This window comes from Theropithecus gelada, chromosome 8, assembly GCF_003255815.1.
Source record: "Theropithecus gelada isolate Dixy chromosome 8, Tgel_1.0, whole genome shotgun sequence".
Classification (NCBI taxonomy): domain Eukaryota; kingdom Metazoa; phylum Chordata; class Mammalia; order Primates; family Cercopithecidae; genus Theropithecus; species Theropithecus gelada.
Window position 1 is genome coordinate 126301599 of NC_037676.1, and position 25600 is coordinate 126327198.

Consider the following 25600-nt stretch of genomic DNA (forward strand, 5'->3'; position numbering starts at 1 on the left):
TCCTCCTGGACTTTTTTTCTGTGCATTTGGAAACATGCATCCTCATGTACACACTCATAAAATAACACATTTCTTCACAAATGATATCACACATTTGCTCAGCAGGTTGCCTTTTCATTCAGCAAAATATCACAGGCATCTTTCTACAGGTGCACATAATAGATATCCTGAATATTCAATTGCTTTTATGTGCCATGATATATTTAACTAGTCCCTAATGACATTTAAGTTGTTCCCACTTATTTTGCTACTATGAACAGTGCTACAATACATATGATTGTGTAAACATAATCTTAAGGGTAAGAATTCTAGCATAATTTACTTTAATTTTGAATCAAATCTAAATTTTGATAGGTGCTATCAAGTAGCCTCTAAAACACTGTAAGAATCTACACCCACCTTCAATAAAGTAGAAGAATAACTATCTCCCAACATCTTCGCCAACCTTGAATATTATTCATTTTTATAGGTAAAATGGTATTGATTTTAATTTGCATTTAAGTTATCACTAGTAAGGACAATATCTTATTTCCCCAAGCGTTTAGTCCATTTACATTTTTCTTCTTGAATTGCATTCACAATCTTTACTATTTTCCTTTTGAATACATGTTTAGCTTCATCTCCAAAAAATGTTACTACTCAGTGTTTCCTATTGTTTTTAAATGGTAGGGACACATCTAAGTATTGAATCTAAAATATTTGTTTTACATACAACTTTTCAGGAAACTTTTGGTGTGTGTTAAATTTGTAAGATGAAGAAAAACAGCATTTTGTGGGTTTTGTTATGAATTTTTATAGCAATCACAATGGATTGTACTGAAAGTAAGTGGAAAAAACATCTGTTCCCCAAAACTAATGTTGGGTCTGGGCATCATTGCCAGTTCTCATTTTGTCTCTTGGAAAAGTTAATACATTGTGGCTTAATCCTAAATTAAAAATATTGGTTTTATGGCTTCAAAAGCTTTCCAATGTATTGCAGAAATGATATTTGCAAACCTCTAGAATTACATAAATGGATTTTCACTAAGTAGGTTTCGAAATTGTTATTCTTTTCTTACAGTGCCTTTATCTCTGAAGCAGAAAAAAAGCCCAAGATGTTGAACCAAACCACTTTAGATAAGAAGCGACTTACGCTCTGTTGGCAGGAGCTGGTATGTGAAAATCTATTTATACTTTGTGGACAGAGTTAAAAATAAACCTCACGGATGAGGCATAGTTCACAGACCAAATGAGGATAAGGTTTAAAGGTCATACATTTTTGGGATGCAGAGAGAAGAGTGAGAAGGGAACATTTGTTAAGCTGGAAAGAAATGAACATTTATTGAAGGTTTATAAGGATGAACTAGAAGCCCACTGGTCCTACTTCCTATTCTGATGGAGAATAGGTGCCCTCTAGCTCATTTTCTTGACCTTCATATTTTGTTAAAGGCAGTAGACTTGCTTGGCCTTGTGCCCCACAAGCCAAGAGATCAAAAGAAATAACTGTGCTCCTTGACTTCAGGTTCTTCCTATTGAGAATTGTGTTAAAATTTGTAAGCGCTTCTTGAGAACAGGTCAGGAGTTGATACCCCTCTGTGTCCTGGGAACCTGCATGTACTAGGTGCCTAATAGTTGCCCAGTTCTTCTTTAATGACTGGTGACTAGAATTGCCAGACCAAGTCAGGCCCTGGATTATCTCAATTGGAAATGTCAGTTCCAGCAAGGGCACCAAGGGACATTTCATGTGAGGCCAGGATAATTCTGCAAAGAAAGATTACTCAGTGCTTGACTTCTCAGGGACATTTTAAAGTATGAGTGGGGCTCAGAGAGATTAAATGACTTTTTCTAAAGATCACAGCTAGTTAACTGTAGTCCAAAAACTAAAACCCAGGTCTCCTAACTCCTCATCCATCCTTCTTCCCAGAATGCTGCTTTTCTGTCCTCTGGAACATTTCAGGGAGGCTAGATTCCCACCATCAATAAGACCTTCTTCCTATGCTGGCTTTTTTCAGCACCTCTGGCTGAAGTGCTATCTCTGCAGCTTCCCTCTGCTCCATGTTTTCTGCAGAGTTCTGTCTTCACATTGTCTGACAGCCCTTGGCCTGATTATTTCAATATCTTTTTTAGTGGCCTAGGTCTCCCTCCTCATCTCTAGACCTGCATTTCCAGCCTCCTAGTGGGCATCTCCATGCTTATATCACCCCAAACTCTGTGTATCCTACTGAGCCCATCACCTTATCTCAACTTGTTCAACATCCTGCATTGGTACCACCAGCTAGACGGACTGCTCAAACAAGAGGGCTAAGCTTCAACATTGGCTCTTTGTCTCTCACCTTAAGTAGCCATTTGAATACTAGGTCCTGTAGATTCTGCCTCTTTGTGACTCTGGAATGAACTCCACTTCTTCATCTTCACAGTCACTGCCTAAACTGAGTTTCTTAGCATCTCTGTTCTAGAGTATTGCAAAAGTCTTCCTCTAATCCATCTTCCATACCACAACCAGCATGATCTTTCTAAAACACAAGCCTGATTAGATCATTGTTCAAAAAAAATCATTGGATTCTCTCAATCATTCATAGGATAAAGTCTAAATCCCTTTTGCATGATATATTGGGCTGTTTAATGTCTGGCCCCAACCTAGCATCCCAGTCTTATCCCTCTTTAGTTTGTTCCCATGTATCTATGCTCTGACAATTTTGAATCCTCGATGATTATGTATATTCACATGTAACTGTTCCCTCTGTCTTCTTACTCTCTGATGAATTCTATTCACATTTTAAAATTCAGCTCAAATGTCATACTCTCCAGGTAACCAGCTTTGCCCCTGTCTAGTACCACAGTGCTTCATGCATTTTAATTATGTGAATGTATTGTTTTCACCTCGCCAACCTGTCAATGTCTTGGGGAAATGAAGCATTATTTCTTCTCTCTGTCCCAGACCTGGGCTCCAAGCATAGTGCCTGGTAGATAACAGGTATGCATTTCTTCCAGTCAACATTAACAGAGGCTTCCTACGTGCCACACACTCCTCTAGATGCTGGGAACAAAGCTAGAAGAACTTGGTGCTTGTCCTTGAGGAATTTCTAGATTGAGTAGTTCATTCATTCCATAAACATTTATTTAACACCTATGTGCCAGAAACTCTGTTAGACACTGAGCATACAATAAGGACAAGACAGAGGAGGTCCTTGTCCTACTGAAGTTTACACATTAATGGTTAAGATAGAAGAGAGACAGGTAAACAGAAAATACATAAAAATTATTACAGATTGTGATTCAAAAGGAAATTCTAAAAAGCCACAGGGATCAGGAAAACATGGGGGTATATAATACAGTGGTGACATTTAAGTTGAGGCCTTAAAGATGAGAAGAAACCAGCCATGTAGAGACTAGGAAGAACATCTGAGCAAGAGGAAACACCAAGCATACCAGCTAATATGGTTTGGCTGTTTCTCCACCCAAATCTCATCTTGAACTCTCACATGTTGTGGGAGGGATCTGCTGGGAGGTAATTGAATCATGGGGGCAGGTCTTTCCCATGCTGTTGTCATGATAGTGAATAAGTCTCATGAGATCCGATGGTTTACAAAGGGTAGTTTCCCTGCACAAGCTCTCTTTCTTTGCCTGCCGCCATCTATGTAAGGCGTAACTTGCACCTCCTTGCCTTCCACCATGATTTTCCCCATGAGGCCTCCCCAGCCACGTAGAACTGTGAGTTCTCCATTAAACCTCTTTCCTTTATAAATTACCCAGTCTCGGGTATGTCTTTATTAGCAGCATGAGAAAAGACTAATACACCAGCTTTAGGATGGAGAAAGTTTGTCATGTTCTAGGGCTTCTGAGGACCAGTGTGCCTGAGGCACAGTGAGCGAGGAAAGAATATTATAAGATGAAACAGACAGTGGCAGGGCCAACTCACACAGGGCCTTAGAAGTCACTGTAAATACTTTTTTCCTAAGCACATAAATGTGAGCTAAACAAATGAATCAAACACTTTTGGGTTTTCCAACCACTTACACTGAACTTTCTGGCAGCATTTCTCATATGATGTCTTCTTGGTCTGAAAGCAGCCACCATACCTCCAGGAAGAGGTGGTGAGTGCAGTGGTTATGCACTGGACTCTGGATGTAGCTGGGGGTCAGCTCTGGCTCTGCCATTCAGTAGCTGCATTACTGCTTCCTCAGCTGTAAAATGGAAATAATAGAACCTACTTCATAAGACTGTTATGAGGAGTAACAAAGGATTAATACAGTGGTTAGAATATTGCCTGGCACAGAGGAACATCTCAGTACACCTTAGGCTGCTATTATCGTAGTTGTTGTTGTTAAATATCAGAAAGCCTCTGTTCTCACACTGCTAATAAAGACATACCCAAGACTGGGTAATTATAAAGGAAAGAGGTTTGACACACAGTTCCACATGGCTAGGAGGCCATGGTGGCCGCCAGTCATGGTGGAAGGCAAGAAGGAGCAAATCATATCTTACATGGTGGCAGGCAAGAGAAGTGCCAAGCAAAAGGGGGAAAAGCTTCTTATAAAACCATCAGATATCGTGAGAACCTTACTCACTATCACGAGAATAGCATGAGGGTAAACGCCTCCATGATTAAATTACCTCCCACCAGGTCCCTCCCATGATATGTGGGGATTATGGGAATTACAGTTCAAGATGAAATTTGGGTGGGACACAGCCAAACCATATCAACTTAGATTCAGGTGCTGGTTAATAAGCCATGTGTGACCTTGATAAGCCTGGGGCCTTTCTGGACCTCAGCTTCTCATCTGTCAAGCGGAGGTGAGATGATATTACTGCCTCCATAATCCTGTGAAGTTTCCACTAAGGGGGCAGCGTGCACGGCGGCAGACCCTGGAACAGTCCACGTGAGTGGCTCAGTGTGGAGCTCACCAGGACCCTCACGCCTCTTCAGCAACAGGATGCTTCTTCTTGTCCAGATCTCTAGAAAGACCTACACTGACTCTTGTCTTGTTTTAGGAAGCAATGCGCAAGGAGGCCAAGGGGATCATTCAGCAGCAGAAGAAAAAGTTACCTCTTGATGAAATGATTCACGAAGCCCAAAACTTTGTGGAAAAAATCCGCTTTCTTGTTGACGAGGTAATTGACTCTAAAGGCAAACCTCATTTGGAAGGTTAGACTGAATGTCTTCCAAGGAGGTTTGAACGGTTGGTACGGGTGAAATACGAATCAATGTTTTTCTCCCCAGCCCTAGTGGGCTGAGCAGGCACTCCTAGTTTAGAGAAGAGATTTTTTTTTTTTCTTTTTTTTTTTTTTTTTGAGACGGAGTCTCGCGCTGTGTCGCCCAGGCTGGAGTGCAGTGGCGCGATCTCGGCTCACTGCAAGCTCCGCCTCCCAGGTTCACGCCATTCTCCTGCCTCAGCCTCCGAGTAGCTGGGACTACAGGTGCCCACCACCACGCCCGGCTAGTTTTTTTTTTGTATTTTTAGTAGAGACGGGGTTTCACCATGTTAGCCAGGATGGTCTCGATCTCCTGACCTCGTGATCCACCCGCCTCGGCCTCCCAAAGTGCTGGGATTACAGGCTTGAGCCACCGCGCCCGGCCTTAGAGAAGAGATTTTTAAATTAAACCAAAAATGTACAGCTTTATTGATTTTTTTTAAAACAAAACCTGAGCATTCAGCAAAGTAAAAGGCACATTTGCTAATGGGCTTGGGTGAAGTCAACATACGCACCGGGAACTTTGATAGGTTTTCAACCATAAAAGGATTTAAATTTGTGCCCAGTAAAGGGCACGGCAGCTTCTCATTTTAAAGTTAGTTGTAAACAGTGTCTTCTGGTGACTTCTAGAATGACCTGTTTAAAAAGAGCCCTCATATTTGCATCTGTCAGATACTGACATTCGTTCTTGAAGCCTGCAAATGTGTAGAAACTTCTAAAACAGGGGTTTTTTTTGTGGAAAGATTTCAGGGAGAGAGATTTACTGTTTCTGTTTTTCTTGAAAATTGCAGTTCTTATTGCAAATCAGTCATTCCCTGGCGGCATATTACTTGGTGAGACAAGCAGTCAGTAGACATAGGAATTTGAATAAGCACTCAGAAGAGAGAAGGGATGCCCTCTTCGGGGATTAGTTATACCCGATCACTAGGGATTGGAAACACAGAGCATCTGCTTCCAGTCCAGGAATGTCAAAGCCTTGTTTATAACAATATCCCTCTTTTTGTTTTGAGAGTTTTGTTTGTTCAGAAATGTGCATTTCAAACATTTACAACCTAATGGGCCACTTGGCATGGAATTCTACTCTTTCTATCTTGATTAATTCAACTTTAAAATCTAATTTCCTATGCAATTTAGCTGAGTTCCTGCTGAATAACCACTTAAAATGGAAATAAAATATTTTGCAATCATATTATAGGTACACAGTTCCTTGCAGAAATACTTGCCTAAGAGCAAGTGTAAGTAAAGTCATTCAAAGACATGCATAGATTTTTGTTTTTGTTGTTTCATTTGAATATTCTGGAAATGTTATCTGGCTCTGAGGAGTGCTTAAAACTAAATCATTATTACAAGACTGGAAAAAATCCATGGGAAGTTGTGCAAAAGTGTTTGTCCTGCAGATGGAGAAAAGTAGGCTACCAAAGACACCAAATCACAGGTCCGACTTGCATGTTCTCATATGGGCAATTTGACATGTGGGTTTGTATGCACTTTTTTTATTTTTTATTTTTTGAGATGGAGTCTCGCTCTGTTGCCCAGGCTGGAGTGCAGTGGCATGATCTTGGCTCACTGCAACCTCCTCCGCCTCCTGGGTTCAAGCGATTCTTCTGCCTCAGCCTCCTGAGTAGCTGAAACTATAGGCGAGTGCCACTACCCCTGGCTAATTTTTGTATTTTTAGTAGAGACGTGATTTCACCATATTGGTCAGGATGGTCTCGAACTCCTGACCTCATGATCCACCCGCCTCGGCCTCCCAAAGTGCTGGGATTACAGGCGTGAGCCAGCACACCTGGCTGTATGCACTTTTAATTCATGACCTAAATAAGGCTTTCTCTTCTCTAGGAAACTGCACTTAATTTGCCTGATGGCATAGATGTTTCAGTGCTTAGATGGTGTCAGTCACAGCATTTGTTTTGTCGAAGCGGGACTGTTTCAGGATAGCAGAACTCTGCAAGTGCATTTGTTCAGTACCAACCTTTCAAATCCCACTCCTACAGCCCCAGCACACTATCCCTGATGTTTTCATCTGGATGCTCAGCAACAACAGGAGAGTGGCCTACGCCCGCATCGCCTCCAAAGACCTCCTCTATTCCCCGGTCACAGGGCAGATGGGCAAACACTGCGGCAAGATCAAAACTCACTTCCTCAAAGTAAGTGTGCAGTATTTTAACGAAAAGAAGGGAGATTTCTGTTTCTCTAGGGTGGCTCAGACTTTCTGGTGTGTGTCCATGGCTCTCACCGTTCCCCAGTGCTTTCAAAGGTAGGAGGACAACTAAAACACCTTGGTGTCTCTTGGTTCAAATTGTAATTCAGTAGACCACTTTTAGGTGGAATTTTTTCAAAATTTTTAACTGTTATATCATCAGACACACGTAAGTTTCTTTTTTAATCTAATGGGTTACTTTAATTTTTACCTCTTTGATTGCTAGTATTAATAACAATTAACCTTAAGGTTTTTTTGTTTGTTTGTTTGTTTGTTTGTTTTCTCGAGATGGTATCTTGCACTGTTACCAGGACTGGAGGTCAGTGGTGTGACCTTGGCTCACTGAAACCTCTGCCTCCCAGATTCAAGTGTTCTCCTGCCTCAGCCTTCCAAAGAGCTGGGATTACAGGTGCCCGCCACCAAGCCCAGCTAATTTTTTGTATTTTTAGTAGAGATGGGGTTTCACTATGTTGGCCAGGCTGGTCTCAAATTCCTGACCTCGTGATCCGCCTGCCTCGGCCTCCCAAAGTGCTGGGATTACAAGCATGAGCCACTGTTCCTGGCCAATTTTTTTTTTTTTTTTTTTTTTTTTTTTTTTAAATTTCAATAGCTTTAGGAGTACAAGTGGTTTGTGATTACATGGGTAAGTTGAATATTGGTGAAATCCAGAATTTCAGTGCAACTGTCACCTGAGTAGTGTACAATGTATGAATAGGTAGTTTTTGGTCCCTCATCCCCATCCTACCCTCCCCCTTTCTGAGTTTTCAGTGTCCATTATACCATTCTGTATGACTTTTCATACCCATAGCTTAGTTCCTGCATATAAGTGAGAACATACAGTATTTGGTTTTCCATTCTTGAGTTACTTAGAATAAATAATGGCCTCCAGCTCTATTCAAGTTGCTGCAAAAGACATTATTTCATTCTTTTTTTTATGGCTTAGTAGTATTCTATGGTGTATATATATCACATTTTCTTAATCCAGTCGTCAGGTGATGGACACTTAGGTTGTTGATTCCATACCTTTGCAATTTTGAATTGTGCCACAATAAACATATACATGCTGGTACCTTTTTAAACTTTTTCTTTGGGTAGATACCCAGTAGTGGGTAGTGGGCTTGCTGGGTTGAATGGTAGATCTACTTTTAGTTCTTTGGGAAATCTCTATACTGTTTTCCATAGAGGTTGTGCTAATTTACAGTCCCATCAGCAGTATAAAAGCGTTCCTTTTTAGCTGCATCCATGCCAACATCTACTGTTTTTTGACTTTTTAATAATGGCCATTCTGGCTGGGGTAATGTGGTATCTCAATCATTGTTTTAATTTGCATTTCCCTGATGATTAGTGATGCTCAGCATTTTTTTCATATGTTTCTTGGCCATTTGTATATCTTCTTTGGGGAGATATTTATTCATGTCTTTTACCCACTTTTTAATGGAATTATTTTTTTCATGTTGATTTGTTTGAGTTCCTTGTAGATTCTGGATATTAGTCCTTTATGGGACGCATAATTTGCAAATCTTTCCTTCCATTCTGTTGGTTTCTGTTTACTCTGATGATTCTTTGGCTGTGCAGAAGCTTTTTAGTTTAATTAGGTATCATTTATTTTTGGGTTTTTTTTTTTTTTTGCATTTGTTTTTGGTGTCTTAGTCATAAATTCTTTGCCAGAAGAGTTTTTTTCTAGGTTTTCTTCTAGAGGTTTTATGGTTTCAGGTCTCAGATTTAAGTCTTTAATCCATCTTGAGTTAATTTTTTGTATCTGGTGAGAAATAGAGATCCAGGCCGGGCGCGGTGGCTCAAGCCTATAATCCCAGCACTTTGGGAGGCTGAGACGGGCGGATCACGAGGTCAGGAGATTGAGACCATCCTGGCTAACACAGTGAAACCCTGTCTCTACTAAAAAATAAGAAAAGGTAGCTGGGCGTGGTGGCGGGTGCCTGTAGTCCCAGCTACTTGGGAGGCTGAGGCCGGAGAATGGTGTGAACCCGGGAGGCGGAGCTTGCAGTGAGCCGAGATCATGCCACTGCACTCCAGCCTGGGTGACAGAGCGAGACTCCGTCTAAAAAAAAAAAAAAATAAATAAATAGAGATCCAGGTTCATTCTTCTACATGTGGCTATCTTGTTTCCCCAGTAGCATTTATTGATAAGGCATCCTTTCTCCAATTTGTCTTTTTGTATGCTTTGCTGAAAATCAATTGGTTATAAATATTTGACTTCATATCTAGGTTCTCTATTCTATTCTACTGGCCTATATATCTACTTTTATACCAGTACCATGTTGTTTTGGTAACTATAGCCTTGTATAATTTGAAGTTAGGTAATGTGATGCCTCTAGATTTGTTCTTTTTGCTTAGGATTGCTTTGGCAATTTGGGCTCTCTTTTGGCTCTGTATGAATTTTAGGATAGTTTTTTCTAATTCTGCAAAAAATGATGTTGGTATTTTGATAGCAAGGGCATTGAATCTGTTGATTGTTTGGGGAAGTATGTTTATTTTCATGATATTGATTCTTCCAATCCATGAGCATTGGAGGTATTTGCATTTGTTTGTGTCATCTATGATTTCTTAGAATAAACGTTTTTCTATCAGTTTCCTCACTACCTTTTCACTTGTGTAATTTGTCCATGGCATCTTCTCACATGAGTTAATCTGTATTTTAAAATAGCTTCAAAGAAAACTATAAGAAGGACAGAACAGCTAGTTCAGGATTCCTTGTGACTTTAAATTGTAAAAATATAAAATTTTTTCCACTTGAGGGTCCCTCACCCTTCATCAAGACAGAGTCCCCAGATGCCTTCTGGGTGGGCCCTTAAAGACGTGTATCTCTGGACAGATTCTACTGTCTCTAACTCAAGATTTGAGCTTTGCTTGGAGGCCCTGGGTATTTTACCTCCCCTACAAATACATTTTTATCCCAGTAAGTAGAAATCAATGAATAAGAGGAAAATGTGTCCAAAGTCTTTACCCCCACCAGCGCTGACAAGAGTACAAATTAACTGATTAACTTTTCCTAACCCATAGCTGACTGTCCTCCCAATATCAGTTCTGGTTTCTTGCTATATAATAATCATTCCTTTACTAACTCAAGGAGGGGGAAAAGGTTCAAAAGCATGCCATAGAGGAACAGGTAAAGAGATAGCAATTCTTAGCTGAGAAGATTTGACAGCACGAGAGAGTAGTTTCAGTGTTTTAGGAGCTAGTACATAGATGGAGGGGAGGTATAGGGGAGAGAGAGACCCAGCAGGTAAAAATCAGGCCCTACAAAGACATTACAGGGAAATAGTCTCCTAAATGGAAGTCCATAATGCATTCCTCATCCTTAGAGGTGTTAGCACACCCTAGGCAACTATTTGATACAAACATGGCAGCAGGCAGCTAAATTAAATAGCCTCTAAGTGCCGTCCAATCTCAAGAGTTTACTGTAGATGTGATCGTTCAATGTTGCAGACAGAAGGGCCCTATTATTAAGCATGAGAGGCAGTGTGGGATAATGGTTTAAAGCATGGGCTTTGAAATAAGGTGAATTTGGGCTGGAATTTGTATGAGATCACTAGGGCTACTGTAACAAAGTAGCATAAACTGACTGGCTTAAACAACAGAAACGTATTATCTCATGGTTCTAAAGGTTAGAAGTCCTAGGTCAAGGTGTTGGCAGGGCCATGTTCCCTTGAAGGTGTTAGGGAGGAACATGTTCCAGGCCTCTCCTCTAGCTTCTGGTTGGTTGCACGGCTTTTACTAGAATGGCGCCAATCTCCATATGACATTCTTCCTCTGTGTCTATCCCTTCATCTGACCTTCTTTTTATGACTCCAGTCATATGGGATTAGGGACCTACCCTACTGCAGTACAATGTAATTTTAACTAATTATGTCTACATTGACCCTACTTCCAAATAAAGTCATATTTTGGGTTTTGGGGGTTAGAACTTCAACATATAAATTTTGTGGTACCACAATTAAACCCATAACAGAATTCCAGAGCCAATATATACTAGTTGTATGACCTTGGGCAACTTAATATTCTTCAACCTTCAAACGGATAAAAAATGTTCATCCTATTTTTCATTCATGAAATGGAGATTATTGTGAGGAACAAGTGAATAAATGCAAGTAAATAACATGTAGTTGTACCTCATAGAATAATCACTCAATAAATGCTAGCATTCGAACAACTAGACATCCACATTCCCAGAGGACGTTGCTGTAATTACGTCCCCCTCATATCCAGCGAGTTGTTTGAGGCTCTCTGTGTTATTTTCTGTCATGTATGTAAAATGATTTTGTTTTAGAGACAGCATCTTACTCTGTTGCCAAGTCTGGGGTGCAGTGGTAAAATCACAGCTCACTGCAGCCTTGAACTTCTAGGCTCAAGCAATCCTCTCACCTCAGCCTCCTGAATAACTAGGTCTACAGGCGTGTACCACCACATCTGGCTAATTTTTATTTCTCATAGAGATGGGATCTTACTAAGTAACCCAGGCTTATCTCAAACTCCTGGCCTCAAGTAATTCTTCTGCCTTCCTTGGACTCCCAAAGCACTGAGATTATAGATGTGAGCCATTGTGCCTGGCCTAAAATGGCTTTTAAACCCACTCCAGTAAAACTATAACTGAAAAACAAAGTTTTCCACCCAAGTCATTCACCACAATTATCAAGAATTTTCTTTCACTTTCTCCATTCAAAGAATGCTAAGAAGGCAAGAAATATTTATCTTAAAAATAGCAAATCACTTCAGAAGGCCCTGTGCTAAAAATACTAGAAAGGTGGTATAAAGTTACTCACTTCTAAATATTTTGATGTATCCTGGCACTATTTAAAATTAGAACAAAGAACAGCTGTCAAATAAAGTCAGAGGTTAGAAGAGTTGAAAATGCAGAACTTTTGCCGTGGAGCATTCATCATCTGAATATTATCTTCTTCTGTAGGCCTTAGCTTATTTCTTTATTTGTATTTTCCTTCTGCCATTGGAATTGCTCTGGGCAGCAGCTTTCTGGATCTTGTTGAATCCAGTCATATGAATTTGATAAAATATCTTGATAAGATGATTCAGTAAGACAATTTTCATTTCTGTTTTGATTTTCACTCCTGACTTTAAGTCCCTTCTCACCCACCATCTCTCTTCATGCCCCTTTCTCTTCACTGAATGGGCAAGACCAGAAAAAACAAAGGCAGCACCAGGGACACTGAGTATTCCCTCATCTGCCACTCACTCCAATTTTTTAGCTGGGAAATAGGAAGTGAAGGTGGGCGGGGGCTGGGGGGAACATAGAATATAAATCTCTAAACTCTCTAAGCTAAAGTTTCCTCAAGCTTTATTCTGTGGAGCTACTATTCTTTGAGTGGCTCTGTAAATGTTCCATGTTCAAATGCTTTTAAGAAGTTGCAGTTGTAACCTTGGAAACTCTTGCAGTTTCACAGTGCCCATTAACCAGTGGAAGGTTCCAAGAAGTCCTGCAGTTGGGAAACATCTTTAACTTTTTAATATTTTACTTTACTTTAAGTTCCGGGATACATGTGCACAATGTACAGATTCATTACATAGGTTAACGTGTGCCATGGTGGTTTGCCGCACCTATCGACCTGTCACCTAGGTTTTAAGCCCTGCGTGCATTAGGTATTTGTTCTAATGGCTTCCCTCCCCTTGTCCCCCGCCCCCTGACAGGCCTTGGTGTGTGATGTTCTCCTGCCTGTGTCCATGTGTTCTCATTGTTCAACTCCCACTTATGAATGAGAACATGCAGTGTTTGGTTTTCTGTTCCTGTGTTAGCTTGCTGAGAATGATGGCTTCCAGCTTCATCCATGCACCTGCAAAGGACATGATCTCATTTTTTTTTATGGCTGCATAGTATTCTATGGTGTATATGTGCCACATTTTCTTTATCCAATCTATCATTGATGGGCATTTGGGTTGGTTCCGTGTCTTTACTATTGTGAACAGTGCCGCAGTAAACATACGTGTGCCTATCTCTTTATAGTAGAATAATTTATAATCTTTTGGGTGTATAGCCAGTAGTGGGATTGCTGGGTCAAATGGTATTTATGGTTCTAGATCCTTGAGGAATCACCACACTGTCTTCCACAATGGTTGAACTAATTGACACTCCCACCAACAGCGTTCCTATTTCTCCACAGCCTTGCCAGCATCTGTTGTTTCTTGACTTTTTAATAATTGCCTTTCTGACTGGTGTGAGATGGTATCTCATTGTGGTTTTGAATTTTAAACTTCAGTGATGTTAAGCTTTTTTCATGTTTGTTGGCTGTATAAATGTCTTCTTTTGAGAAGTGTCCGTTTATGTCATTTGCCCACTTTTTGATGGGGTTGTTTGATTTTTTCTTGTAAATTTGTTTAAGTTCTTTGTAGATTCTGGATATTAGCCCTTTGTCAGATGGATAGATTGCAAACATTTTATCCCATTCTGTAGATTACCCATTCGCTCTGATAGTTTCTTTTGCTTTGTAGAAGCTCTTTAGTTTAATTAGACCTCATTTGTCTATTTCTGCATTGGTTGCCGTTGCTTTTGGTGATTTCATCATAAAATATTTGCTCATGCCTATGACCTGAATGGTATTGCCTGGGTTTTCCTCTAGGGTTTTTATGGTTTTGGGTTTTACATTTAAGTCTTTAATCCATCTTGAGTTAATTTTTGTATAAGGTGTAAGGAAGGGGTCCAGTTTCAGTTTTCTGCATATGGCTAGCCAGTTTTCCCAGCACCATTTATTAAATAGGGAATCCTTTCCCCATTGCTCGTTTTTATCAGGTCTGTCAAAGATCAGATGGTTGTGGACGTGTGGTGTTATTTCTGAGGTCTCTATTCTGTTCCATTGGTCTATATGTCTGTTTTGGTACCAGTACCATGTGAAACATCTTTAACTTTTTAAGCCCACGTTTGTCAAGCTTATGCATCCAGAATAGTTATTTGTAAGTTTTAGGAAACTTCTCTTCCTAAAGGCCCTGTTTGAGAACTGTTAATACAGAGGAAACAAAGTGCCTCATCTGTGTCACATGGCTAAGTAATGATTGATCAGTAACAGCAATGAAGGTTTTGCAGTCCTGGGTTGCATGATCTTTCTTTTTCTCTAATTTAAACATACTCACAATGCTACTAAAAATGATGGAACAGAATTTGCAGAACTCAGCCCAACACACCACTCAAAAGTTTAGGATCCTTTCCTTTTAGTCTTATCCCCACTGTGCTCCCGAGGGCTGGAAATGTGGAAATGGAAATTTATCACCAAAAGGAAACCCTTCCTAAGGAAGGAGCTAGATGCTCTCAGAGCCCAGAGGGTGGCGCTCAACCTTCCTCTTCTCCTGGGGTTAGCTCTGTGCTGAGTCCACTCCTTCTCACTCCCTTTGCCATCCCTATCCTACCTTCTCTCCACAACAGGGAGTCCATCTCCTGTTCTCCAGGTTCCAGCTTTCCATCTAGCTTTTCCTAGGATGCAGCAGGAAGTGATGGCTAAAAAGCACCTTTCTCTGTCCTGCCACAGAGTAAAACCTCTACCACATAAACAAACCTCACTCTTGCTAATACTGACCAACTCCAACACAGTTCATGTGAGTTACTACCTCTCTCTCTCTTTTCTCTCACTTGCCAAGCTTCCTCTTCCTTTTGAGCTGGTTGTCTTGCACCAGGACCCCGTGGGAAGTGGGGGAGGCACAGGGGAGACTGAGACTTTAGCATTTTGTCTCATGCAATATTTATATATGAATGATCACAGCTTCTTGATATATTTTTGCATTCTTAATTGTTTTTCTCTGTTGTGTTTTCTTTTTTCCTGCCTTTCCATGCTATTCTCAAAGGGAAATACCTGGCTGTGGTCGGTCAGGGGCACATGACAGAGGCAGGAGAGTGGGGAAGCTGGTGTAGGAGCCGAGGGAGAGCTTTCCCTTGTCGCTCTGAAGCTTTGCTGAGAAATCAATTCACAAAAGGTCGATTAATAGGAGAAAAGGCTTACAAATTTATTTAATGTATATATTAAATATACACATTAATATATGGGAGCCTTTAGAAGGAAGATCCAAAAATAGGGGGAAATCATCCATTTTTATGGTTAGGCTCAACAAAGTATGGATGCACATATAGAAATATGATTCAATAAAAATGGTATAATCTAATGCTAGTGGACTGAGCTGGGAAACCCAGCAAGGTCTGTCTGCCTAGCTACTTCTTGGCCTGTCTGTAGCATTCTCTCTTTCTGGGTGTGGGGTAGAACCCTCTCTGGAATGGGCTACAGTTAGACAAGGTAGGTCAGATAATTTCTTTATGGCCAATTTTTACATAGAAAGGCAGAGGAAAGTTAGAGTCATATTTTTAGGTTTTATAGCTGGCTTTTGGGAAATGGGGTTCTGGTGTCTGTGACCTGCACTAGGGAAGAGAGATTCTAGTTTCTATGGCTAAGCTGGGGGCGAATGGGACTGAGAGAGAGGAGGGCAGGAGAAGGTCAGAGAAACACTTTTGCTTCTGAGGCCTTCATTTGGGGGCATTGTTTTCTGAGCCCCAGTCGAGGGAAGGCAGGGGCAGACATGTAACCAGGCTGAAAGTACACGTGAAATTAAAAATGGGATTCTGTTCCTGAAAGCACCTGGGAACGTGCTCGATAATGTTGAATGAATCCAACTTAGATACTTAAGTGAGACACTCTGCATCATCTTGCCAGCAATTCCAACTTGCGTATATTTTTTTTAAAAAAATGTACAAGCTGCTAACTTTAGGAGTGCAGCAATGGTCTTTATGGAACACTTTCCCAAGACGTTAGCTGAGTCTTTGGTTTTAACCACGAGTTTAAATGCACACATGTTGTTTAGCAGCAGTAGAAATGAATGATGTTTTTTGTCATTGTTTTGTTTTACTTTAAGAAACACAAGGCCAACCTGGCATGGTGGCTCACGCCTGTAATCCCAGCACTTTGGGAGGCCGAGGTGGGTGTATCACCTGAGGTCAGGAGTTCAAGAACAGCCTGGCCAACATGGTAAAACCCCATCTCTACTAAAAATCCAAAAATTATCTGGGTGTGGTGGCATGCGTCTGCAATCTCAGGTACTTGGGAGGCTAAGACATGAGAATCACTTGAACCCTGGAAGCAGAGGCTACAGTGAGCTGAGATTGTACCACTGTACTCTAGCCTGGGTGACAGAGCAAGACTCTGTCTCAAAAAAAAAAAAAAAAGAAAAAAAGAAAAGAAAAGAAACACAGGCCCAGGCTCAGTGTCTCTTGCCTGTAATCCTGGCACTTCGGGAAGCCGAAGGGGGTAGATTGCTTTAGTCCAGGAGTTTGAGATGACCCTAGGTAATATGGGGAAACCCCATCTCTACCCCCCAAAAATCAATAAATACAAAAACTATCCAGGTATGGGGGTGTGCCTGCTCATGGTCCAAGCTACTTGGGAGGCTGAGGTGGGAGGATGGCTTGAGCCTAGGAGGCAGAGTTTGTAGTGAGCTGAGATTGCACCACATCACTCCAGCTTGGGTGACAGAGCAAGACTCTATGGGGGCAGGGCAGGACGGGGATAAAAAGAAAAGAAAACCCTGCAGAATCTCAGATTTGCTTTGCTTAGGGCAATGTAGCACACTAGGTTAAGAGCATTGCCACTCAAATAGTTAAAACTGAGATCTGTAGACCCCAGGATTAGTGTCCATGAGGAGAAATCAGATTGTCAAACTGTCCCAGAGACCAGCTGAATTTGAGTGTGCATTTTAACCAGATGCCCTGGCAATCCATGTGCTCATAGCAGTGTGTGAGGAGCATTGACTGAGAGTCTGGGCTCTAACCCTGATAACCTATGATTTGGTGATAGCTGGCAGGCAATAGAACATTCGGTGTGAAGAGAGAAACATTAGACCAGGGCCTGAAACAATATAATTGCTCAACATCTGTTAAATATTATTATTGTTAGAAAAGTAAATAAAGGATATTCACTCAACATACATTTACCACATGCTTCCTGGGTGCCAAGAACACTTTTAGGCACTTGGGGACATGGCAGTGAAGTAACAGACAAAAATTCCTTTCTTTATGAATCGATGTCTTAGTGATGTCTACAAATGGCAGAGGGATTGCTTTTATTATAGGAACATAATCTTAGGCTTTCAATACATATTAATTTTATTGAACAAATGTATTCCTCATACATTTTGGCTATTATTATTAGATAATTGATGAGTCAAGGATTATTTGTCTTATTATAATTTTGTAAATTACAGGTTGTAGAGTGGTTGCCTTTACCAACAACAAAATAAACTTATTTGTTTTTTGAGCTCAACAAATACTGGCATCCTACCGCTTAAAGAATACAGTCCCAGCTCGTCCATATACTAAGCAGGATTCTTCAGCTTCATCTGTGTCATTCTCTGTCTAGCTCTCATGATCAGTGGTTGTGACTTCTTTCCTGAAAGCTCTTAGCATCATTCCTGGCACAGAGTAAGCACTTGCTAAGTATTAGCTCATATTACCCAAATCTTTGTTCACGCACTTTCCTCTCTTTCTGGGATCCAACTCCAAAGTGCCCATTAAAGCCCAGCTAAATATTTGAATCTCAAAGGAAGGATGGAAATCACTGCTGCTACTTCTCTGCTTCCTCAGCACTTTCTCTCTTTGCATTTGAGTAGGTGAAGCTAAGTGGCCAAGTGGAGTGGCCTCTTTGTGAGCCCTGGAGGGAGGGCCAGGACCAAGTCTTCTGGCCCCACTCCCTCAGCAAGGGCCTAGCAGCACTGGCAGTAGTTGCTAAGCTGAGTTGCTCAAAATCCATTTGTGGAACCCGCAGAGCACAATAGAAAGGCAAACAGCCATGTTCAATTTCAGATTCAGAGGCTCTCCATGGGGTCCTTGGAAATTGACAGAGCGAGTTGTGGCCTTTCATAATAGGATTTTGTGACCCTCAATGGAAAGGAAGTGATGTTAAAAAAAAAAAAAAAAAAGAAAATTACTAACAGGAAATTCTAAGAAACACCAGGAAGAGGAACTTAGAAGAAGGGTTGACAACATTTTGAGAGGTAGCAGTTAAGTGCCATAGGTTACTCTTAGAATGATGGCCTTGGCAACAGCCAAGACTGGGGCCTGGGACTATTTAGAGGGGTAAGGGAGTACCTTTATCCTGGTGACTGAAAAATAAAGGAGCCACACTGCCTACATTTTGTCTTCAGATTCTGAGAATACATGCACCCCCATGCAGGCATATACACACATATACATAAGTACATGCACACACAGGCATATGTGCACACACAGGCATATGTACACACATACATGTGGACACACACACACTTCCTGTGTATACTCATACTACCTACACTAATACAGACATAAACATAGAAATTAAAGCAAACATAAATAAAAATACAAATCTGAGCACATTCAAAAGAGAGAGAGCAGAGCAGTAAGGGAATCTGAGACCACACTGCCTGAGAGAGGGGTGAAGTTGTTTAGCCAGGGAGAAAGCGCATGGCAGGCCAGGTAGGTTCTTCCAAGCCATAGAGTCCTGACTTATGGAAGAAGTACTAGGATTCTTCTAAATGAAGCAAAGAGGCAAAAAGTCAGGTCGGAACTCCAGACAGTTGGAAGTTCCAGGAAGAAGATTTCAGCTCAGAGTGATAGTCAAGCTATGGGGTTCAGAGTCTAGAGTCTAAATGTGGACTCTCTTTTATTTTTCACTTTTGTGTCTGTCACTTAAAACCTGAGCATCATAGGCAACCTACTTTATCTCTCTGAGCCTGTGTTTCCACATTTATCAAATGGTGGCAAGAAACATACCTACTACCTATTAAGTTGAAATGACCCACAGCTCGGAAGAGCTTATCACAGTGCAGGTTTAAGCTTTAGGTCCCACTAAACCTGGATCTTCCTCTGGAGATCTGGAGTTGTGCATCAAGGCAACTGGGGACATTGCTTTTATTTGGATTTAAGAGGAGCTTTTGAGAACTGGTCTCTGAACATACTTCCGGGTGTGTCTCCAGGAAGGACCTCTTTTCTCAAAAGGGGAGGCCTGTAATTATCTCCTACTTACAAGTCAGTCTTTTTTGTAACCTTTCTCCAGCCGCCTGGAAAACGACCGGCTGGTTGGTCTGTGCAAGCAAAAGTCGACGTGTACCTGTGGCTGGGCTCCATCAAGCATGCCAGTGCCGTCTTGGACAACTTGCCAGTAGGCTATGAAGCAGAAACATCCTCCAGAGGGGCTGGCGCCAATCACCCCCCATCCAACCTCCTCTACCAAGGTAGGCTCCCCACTGGGCAAAGAGGGTCATTCGAGGTCTCAGGTGGGCTTCTGAAAAGATAATAAGGAGGGCAGCATGCATGAGTTTTTGCACATTATTTTAGGGCCAACTTATTGGCCTTCTTTAGTGCAGTTCCTAAGTGTTCTACCTTACCTTTCAATGTCCCATCTAAAAAGAATAAAATCATTAAACGCATCTGGAATAAACACTTATGTTTCTCTGTTAATAGAGAGGAAGTAATTTGAGTTTCTTTGTAGGCAGATTATGTAGGTTGAGTTTGCGTTTTAAACAAAAAAATGTCAGAATGTCAGTAAGCTCTTGTGCTTACATGATCTGTGGAATTAAGGCAGATTTTACTTTCATGTGGCATGGGGATTTTGACCTATCAACAGCAGATATTCACATTTCCTAGTAGTAACCCAGTGGAAACTGGTATCAGTAGGTTCACTCATATTTCTCCAGCTTGGTTCTTGGCTCGGCTGCTTTTAAAATTCAGCATGTTTTATGGAATCCTTTCTTCTATGTGGTTATTTTCTGTAAGTGCCATCATGTTTATGTTTTGATACATTTTTGAATTTTATTATAAATATTCATTACAATTGCATTTGACTTTCTGCTTCCAAATTACTTCCATTTATGTTATCTCTTGCTGCTGAGTTCAGATAAAGCAGCCTGCAGTTTTACCTTCGTTTCTGCTGAAGTTGAGTTTTGGGTTGAGCCAGTGTTGGAAACACTGGAGAACTGTCTATACAGTCAAGTCTCCTCTGTGGCCCAAGGCTCCTCTGATGTTGGTTGAACCTAGACTGCCAGTGGAGTCAAAGTTGCTCAATAGTCAGAGAATACCAGGTTCTGGAAATACATATCTAATAGTTCAGCTCATGGTTTCCATGCTCGATATAAATGCATAAGAGCATTGTCTTTTTGGAAAATGCATAATACCAGATGCCAAGCATTGTGCCTTACACTTGATGCATCAGATCTCATTGATTTCTCAAATCAACCCTGGGAAGACTCTTCATCTTACAGATGAAGAAAGTTATGTATCAAAGATGCTTAGAAATTGCCCAAGATTACACAGCTAGTAAAGGATGGGGGAAAATAAAAGGTCTCCAAACCCTACTTTCTTTCTACTGTCTTCCACCATACCTTGAGAGAGTTTTCATCTTTGGGTAAAAAACATCCACATTAACTTGATAGGAAAAAATAGGAAGCTAACTTGGCTTCCTATTTTTATAGATTATCTCTAGAGACCCAAGGACCTAGATGTGATTGCTATCCCAGCTACTAACAATTCAGAGGAAAGACTTTTCCCAATGCTTCTGATCCTCTGCAGTATGTTTTCGTAGAGTGACCTAATAAACTTTTCCTGCTGTGCACTGGCATTGGTGGCTTTGGCTGCCTTCCACACCTACTGGAGAATTTTGTGCTCCAGAAAATACCCATTCAGCAAATAATTAGTTTGCACCCATATATGGAAGGCATGGTGGAAAAACTAGTGGGTGACATGGAGATGAGTGAGAGGTGATTCCGGCCCTCAAGTGGGGATAACAGACACATCTCTCATAACCACAAGTAAAAAGCAAGCCATAGCATAAGAGGGGTACCAATAAAGTGTGAGGAGGGTGACTAGATTAGTCCCAGGAACATAACTAGTAAGACCCAAGGTTTCAGAAAAATGAAAACCTACACTGAGTAAATGGTGCTCCCTGGAGTTGTGTAGGGCATAGCTTGTGTGGCTGCCATTGGGCGGTCTGCTAAATTACAGGGTTAGCCATTTCAGGGGCAGCTGGTGAACATTTTCATCGGGTGAACCATTTCCAAGTTCACTCTCAGCAGAGAAATTTGCCAAACGATGTAGCATGCTAAGGAACACGTGGGCCATCTCTAGAAACACTCCTGTCGGGAAATCCCTGTGCCATCTGCTGATGGCATCATTTCCATCGTTTACTGTTGCCATTTTAAGGGGCTCCCTTGCCAGCAGGGCCCAGCCTGTCATGTGAGGGTTTATTGGTGTATGTGGCAGTGGGGACAGAGGGAGGACTTAGAATTGAGTCCAAAGGAATCACTTCTGGTTCCCCCTGCCTTGACAGAGTGTGGAGAACTTCCACTGCAAATACCGGACTTAACTGGAGGTGTGCAGAGCTCAAGTTTCCAAATCCTTTGCAGGATTAGAGTGGGTCTGATATGTTTGCTATGTTCTCAGGTTCCGTATTGGTCCCCATGCAACCAGACAGTGGCATAGGGTGGAGGGACAGAAACATGTGTGAGCCTCAAGATAATATAGTAAGGAGTTGTCTTTGGCACCCCCTGCCCTTCCTGTCCCTCCTCACCGTGCCAATCAGGGCTCAAGGCCTATAGCACCCAGGACTGTCATATCTGTCCCACCCCCTCATTTCCACCCCCTCTACCAGTGCATAAGCTCTGGCCCTTAAACTTCTGGCCTAGAGGGGGCAGTGTTGTCTCCCTGTTGGTTTCCCTCCCCGACACCTCTTCTGTCCATGGCTAGCTTGACTCAGTTTTATCGTCCTGGAGCTTTGCTCTGCTAGCACCAGCTCCTGTGCACAGACTTTCAAGAGCTCCTTGTTGCCTCGTTCAAGCCTCATAGGTCCTCCATGATATGACTACAGATGTCTGTGTCCCTAGACTGTAGACAAACTGTACTACATTCTTGCCCCATGTAGCCTGGTGTTTTTGCCCCTGTCTTGACTTATCCTGCTCCAGTGTCTTGGCACCTCCATCCCTGCCTCTCAAATGTTACCAACCTTTAGGGGCTCTGCTCTAAGGGCAGCACCACCTCCACTATGGTCTACCCCTTTTTCTTCGAGTGTGCTTTGGCAAATATGAATGATTCCTTTGTGTGCACATATTCTCATTTTACATGAATAGTACTGTGTCTGCTATCTCATGCTTTTTTTTTTTCTCATTAAGCACTTAGATTCGTGAGATCCATCCATTTTGCCAAGTGTACCTCTAATCCATTGCCTCTAACTGCTTTCCCAAACTCCCTGACATTTTTCCTGGGCACTACCACAGTGATGGACACGCAGGTTGCTTCCAGGTGCTCCCCACAGGTCACATTGCAGTGAGCAAGAGTAACAGCACTCCAGCATCTTCACCCCACTTTTAGAGTTCTTCCCATGGGCCAGGCACCATTCTCAGCCTTTCGGTTCCCTTCAATAACCCTATGAGGAACTATTATTTCCTCCATTTTACAAATAAGGAAATAAAGACACACTAATAAGGGTTCGTAGCCATGTACAAGTCCCCATATGGACCTGTGTGAGGTAAGTCTAGGGATCGCATTGTGGCGGGCGGGGGAATTCACAGGGTATTTGTACCCTTATTTTAACTAAGTAGAGTTATTCATATTAGTGCACAAGAGTTTCTGTATACCACTCCCCAAGTCAGCACAAAAACAGACACACTGAACACAGTGGCTTTGGGAGAGTGCGGGAAATGGGAGTGGGTAGAGAAGTAAAAAGGGATAAGTGAATATAAAAACCAAGAGGCACCCTGCAAGGGGCAGTGATCAGAAAGTACCATGGACCAAGGACTGCGATGAACTCAACTGTTACTTGAGGTTTCCCCACTGAACCCTGAGCTGCCCCAACCTGAGGCCTTCTCTCTGCCTCCTATCCAGGCACAGGGTGTGCTGACTCCTGCCTTTTTATCCCCCTGTCCCTTGCCAGCATTCTCACAGAACACTTATCCCTGGCCCCCGCCACTGTGATGTGGGTGCTTGTCTTGTCTTCTGCCTTCTCTCAGGAGCTCCCCAAGGGCAGGGACTCTCTTAGTTACCACGGAATCCTCAGAGATCACAACTGTACACAGTAGGTGCTCAAAATGACCCTGGCTGAATGGACAGTGAGTGAATGGATGACTTGAGACATATGTTGTGTTTGTTGAAGTGAAAACTATGTGGAGCAGTCCCTTGCACACACACACACACACACACGTGCCCACATGAACACATGTGCACACACTCATGCCTGTATAAACAGGAGAATTACTAGAGAGTAAAATGTGGTATTTTAGAAAGAGAAAAAGGTTTTAGAATCAGAAATAAAATCTAGGCTCTGGCATGGTTAATTGTGCAAACTTTAGAAAGTCTTTTAACCTTGTTGTGTGCCATTTTTCCTCATCTATAAAATGGAGATCGTGCTATTTCGTAGGGTTTTAGTGAAGAATAAGACACATAACCTGGTGAAGATGCCTGGGTTCAAAGTATCCCGTAAATATCACTTCTTCCCTTTCTTCAGAGCTTCCATTCTTGTCTCAGAGGAGGGTGGATGTTTTTGGGGGTCTCCTTTTGTCTGTCTGTGGATACGTAGATGGATGTCACACGCAGACACATGTGTACACACTATTCTTGAAAAGCCCACTAACACCTGCCCCCTTCCATGATTTGTCCACAGAACAGCATGTTTTTCAGCTGAGAGCTCACATGTACCAAGCCCGGAGCCTCATCGCGGCTGACAGCAATGGACTTTCAGACCCTTTTGCCAAAGTCACGTTCCTTTCTCACTGCCAGACAACAAAGGTAACCGGGGTAACCAAGACAGCCTGCTTCTTTCCTGCAGCCTGCAACTGACCCACAGAAGAGCCCAGGAAAGAAACAATGGGGACATGTTGCAAATACCTGCATCTCTGGGTGTGTAGGTTTCATACTGAAAAGGGAATATGTGCCCACAAGGACTTACGTGGGGAAGGTCTATTGTTTCACTGTGATCATTGTCCTAGGGCAAAGAATGCAAGTCCCTGAGGTGAAGGAAGGCTGGGAGAAAAAGAGGAGTGAGGAGGAGAAGGCTGAAGTGCCAGGCACAAGGCAATGTGCAGTGGGGAAGGAGCAAATGAGGAAACAGCACAGATCAACCTGCATGAGGTTTATGATCCAATCATGGAGGGTCTCAGTGGGGAGAAACATTTGCCAGTTTTGTAGTCAAGATGCTCTAGACTTTGCACTTACCAGCTAGGGAGCTTTGCATGCTTTTAACATCTCGATGCTTCACAGTACCCCTCTTCTGGAAAATACTACTGCATAATGGATGTTGTGAGTATTAAGGGAGATGGGTTGTCTTAATCCATTTAGCATGCTTATAACAGAATACCTGAAACTGGGTAATTTCTAAAGAAAAGGAATTTATTTTTTACAGTTATGGAGGCTGGAGGTCCAAGATTGAGGAGCTGTGTCTGGTGAGGGCCTTCTTGCTGGTAGGACCCTGCAGGTTCTGAGGCAGCGCAGGGCATCACGTGGTGAGGAGGCGGAGCATGCTAATATGCTTGCTCAGGCCTCTCTTCCTCTTCTTCTGAAGTTACCAGTTCCCCTCCCATGACAACCTATTGATCCATAGATTAATCCATTTGTGAAGGCAGCTCCTTCATGACCCAAGCATCTCTTAAAGGCCCCACCTCTCAATACCATGACATTAGGGATTAAATTTCAACATGAGTTTTGGAAAAGACAAATATGCAAACCATAGTATGAGTCTGTGCCTGTTTCCTCTGTCTTTCTCCCTTTCCTATACAACAAGTACTAAAATGAGAAAAGGATTCCTAATCAGCGAAAATCCAGTAGGATACTTTTCTCATTAGATTCTATTCTCTAAAAATTTATTCTGTTCTCTGATTTGCGGTTTGAAGAGAGGGAAGCTCAGTAAAGAATTGCCCATCTCAGGGAGTTAAGCACCATGGGTTAGACACAGAGTGCCATAAGGTTACTTTCTAGCTCATCTCCTCTCTGCCTGCATGTCTTTGGGCAAGTAACACAACTCACTAAACCTCAGGTTTGTCATTTTAAAATGGGACTGTCATGAAGAAGCAGATAGTTAAGTTTATAAAATGATTGATAAATGCTGGCCATGACATTGGCTGATGTCGAGAAGGCTAACATTGTTCTCCAGGGCAAAGCCCATGACCTGGATGATAGAGTAGATTGCATTTTGATTTATGACTCGCACACTGACAGCGTGATGTGAACCAGTCTCACATTCATTGAACCTAATGCCTGTCAGGTGCTGGCTT

The 25600-nt window shown here is 42.0% G+C and overlaps 1 protein-coding gene across 1 annotated transcript in view; it reads left to right on the forward strand.

Moving 5' to 3' along the window:
* FER1L6 (fer-1 like family member 6) overlaps positions 1-25600 on the forward strand; it is a 170165-nt gene that overhangs the window by 66446 nt on the left and 78119 nt on the right. Inside the window, exons 15-19 of the mRNA XM_025394519.1 lie at positions 1061-1151; positions 4972-5091; positions 7167-7319; positions 19402-19579; positions 23995-24119. Of these exons, the coding sequence (XP_025250304.1) occupies positions 1061-1151; positions 4972-5091; positions 7167-7319; positions 19402-19579; positions 23995-24119 (667 nt within the window). The remainder of the gene's footprint in view (positions 1-1060; positions 1152-4971; positions 5092-7166; positions 7320-19401; positions 19580-23994; positions 24120-25600) is intronic.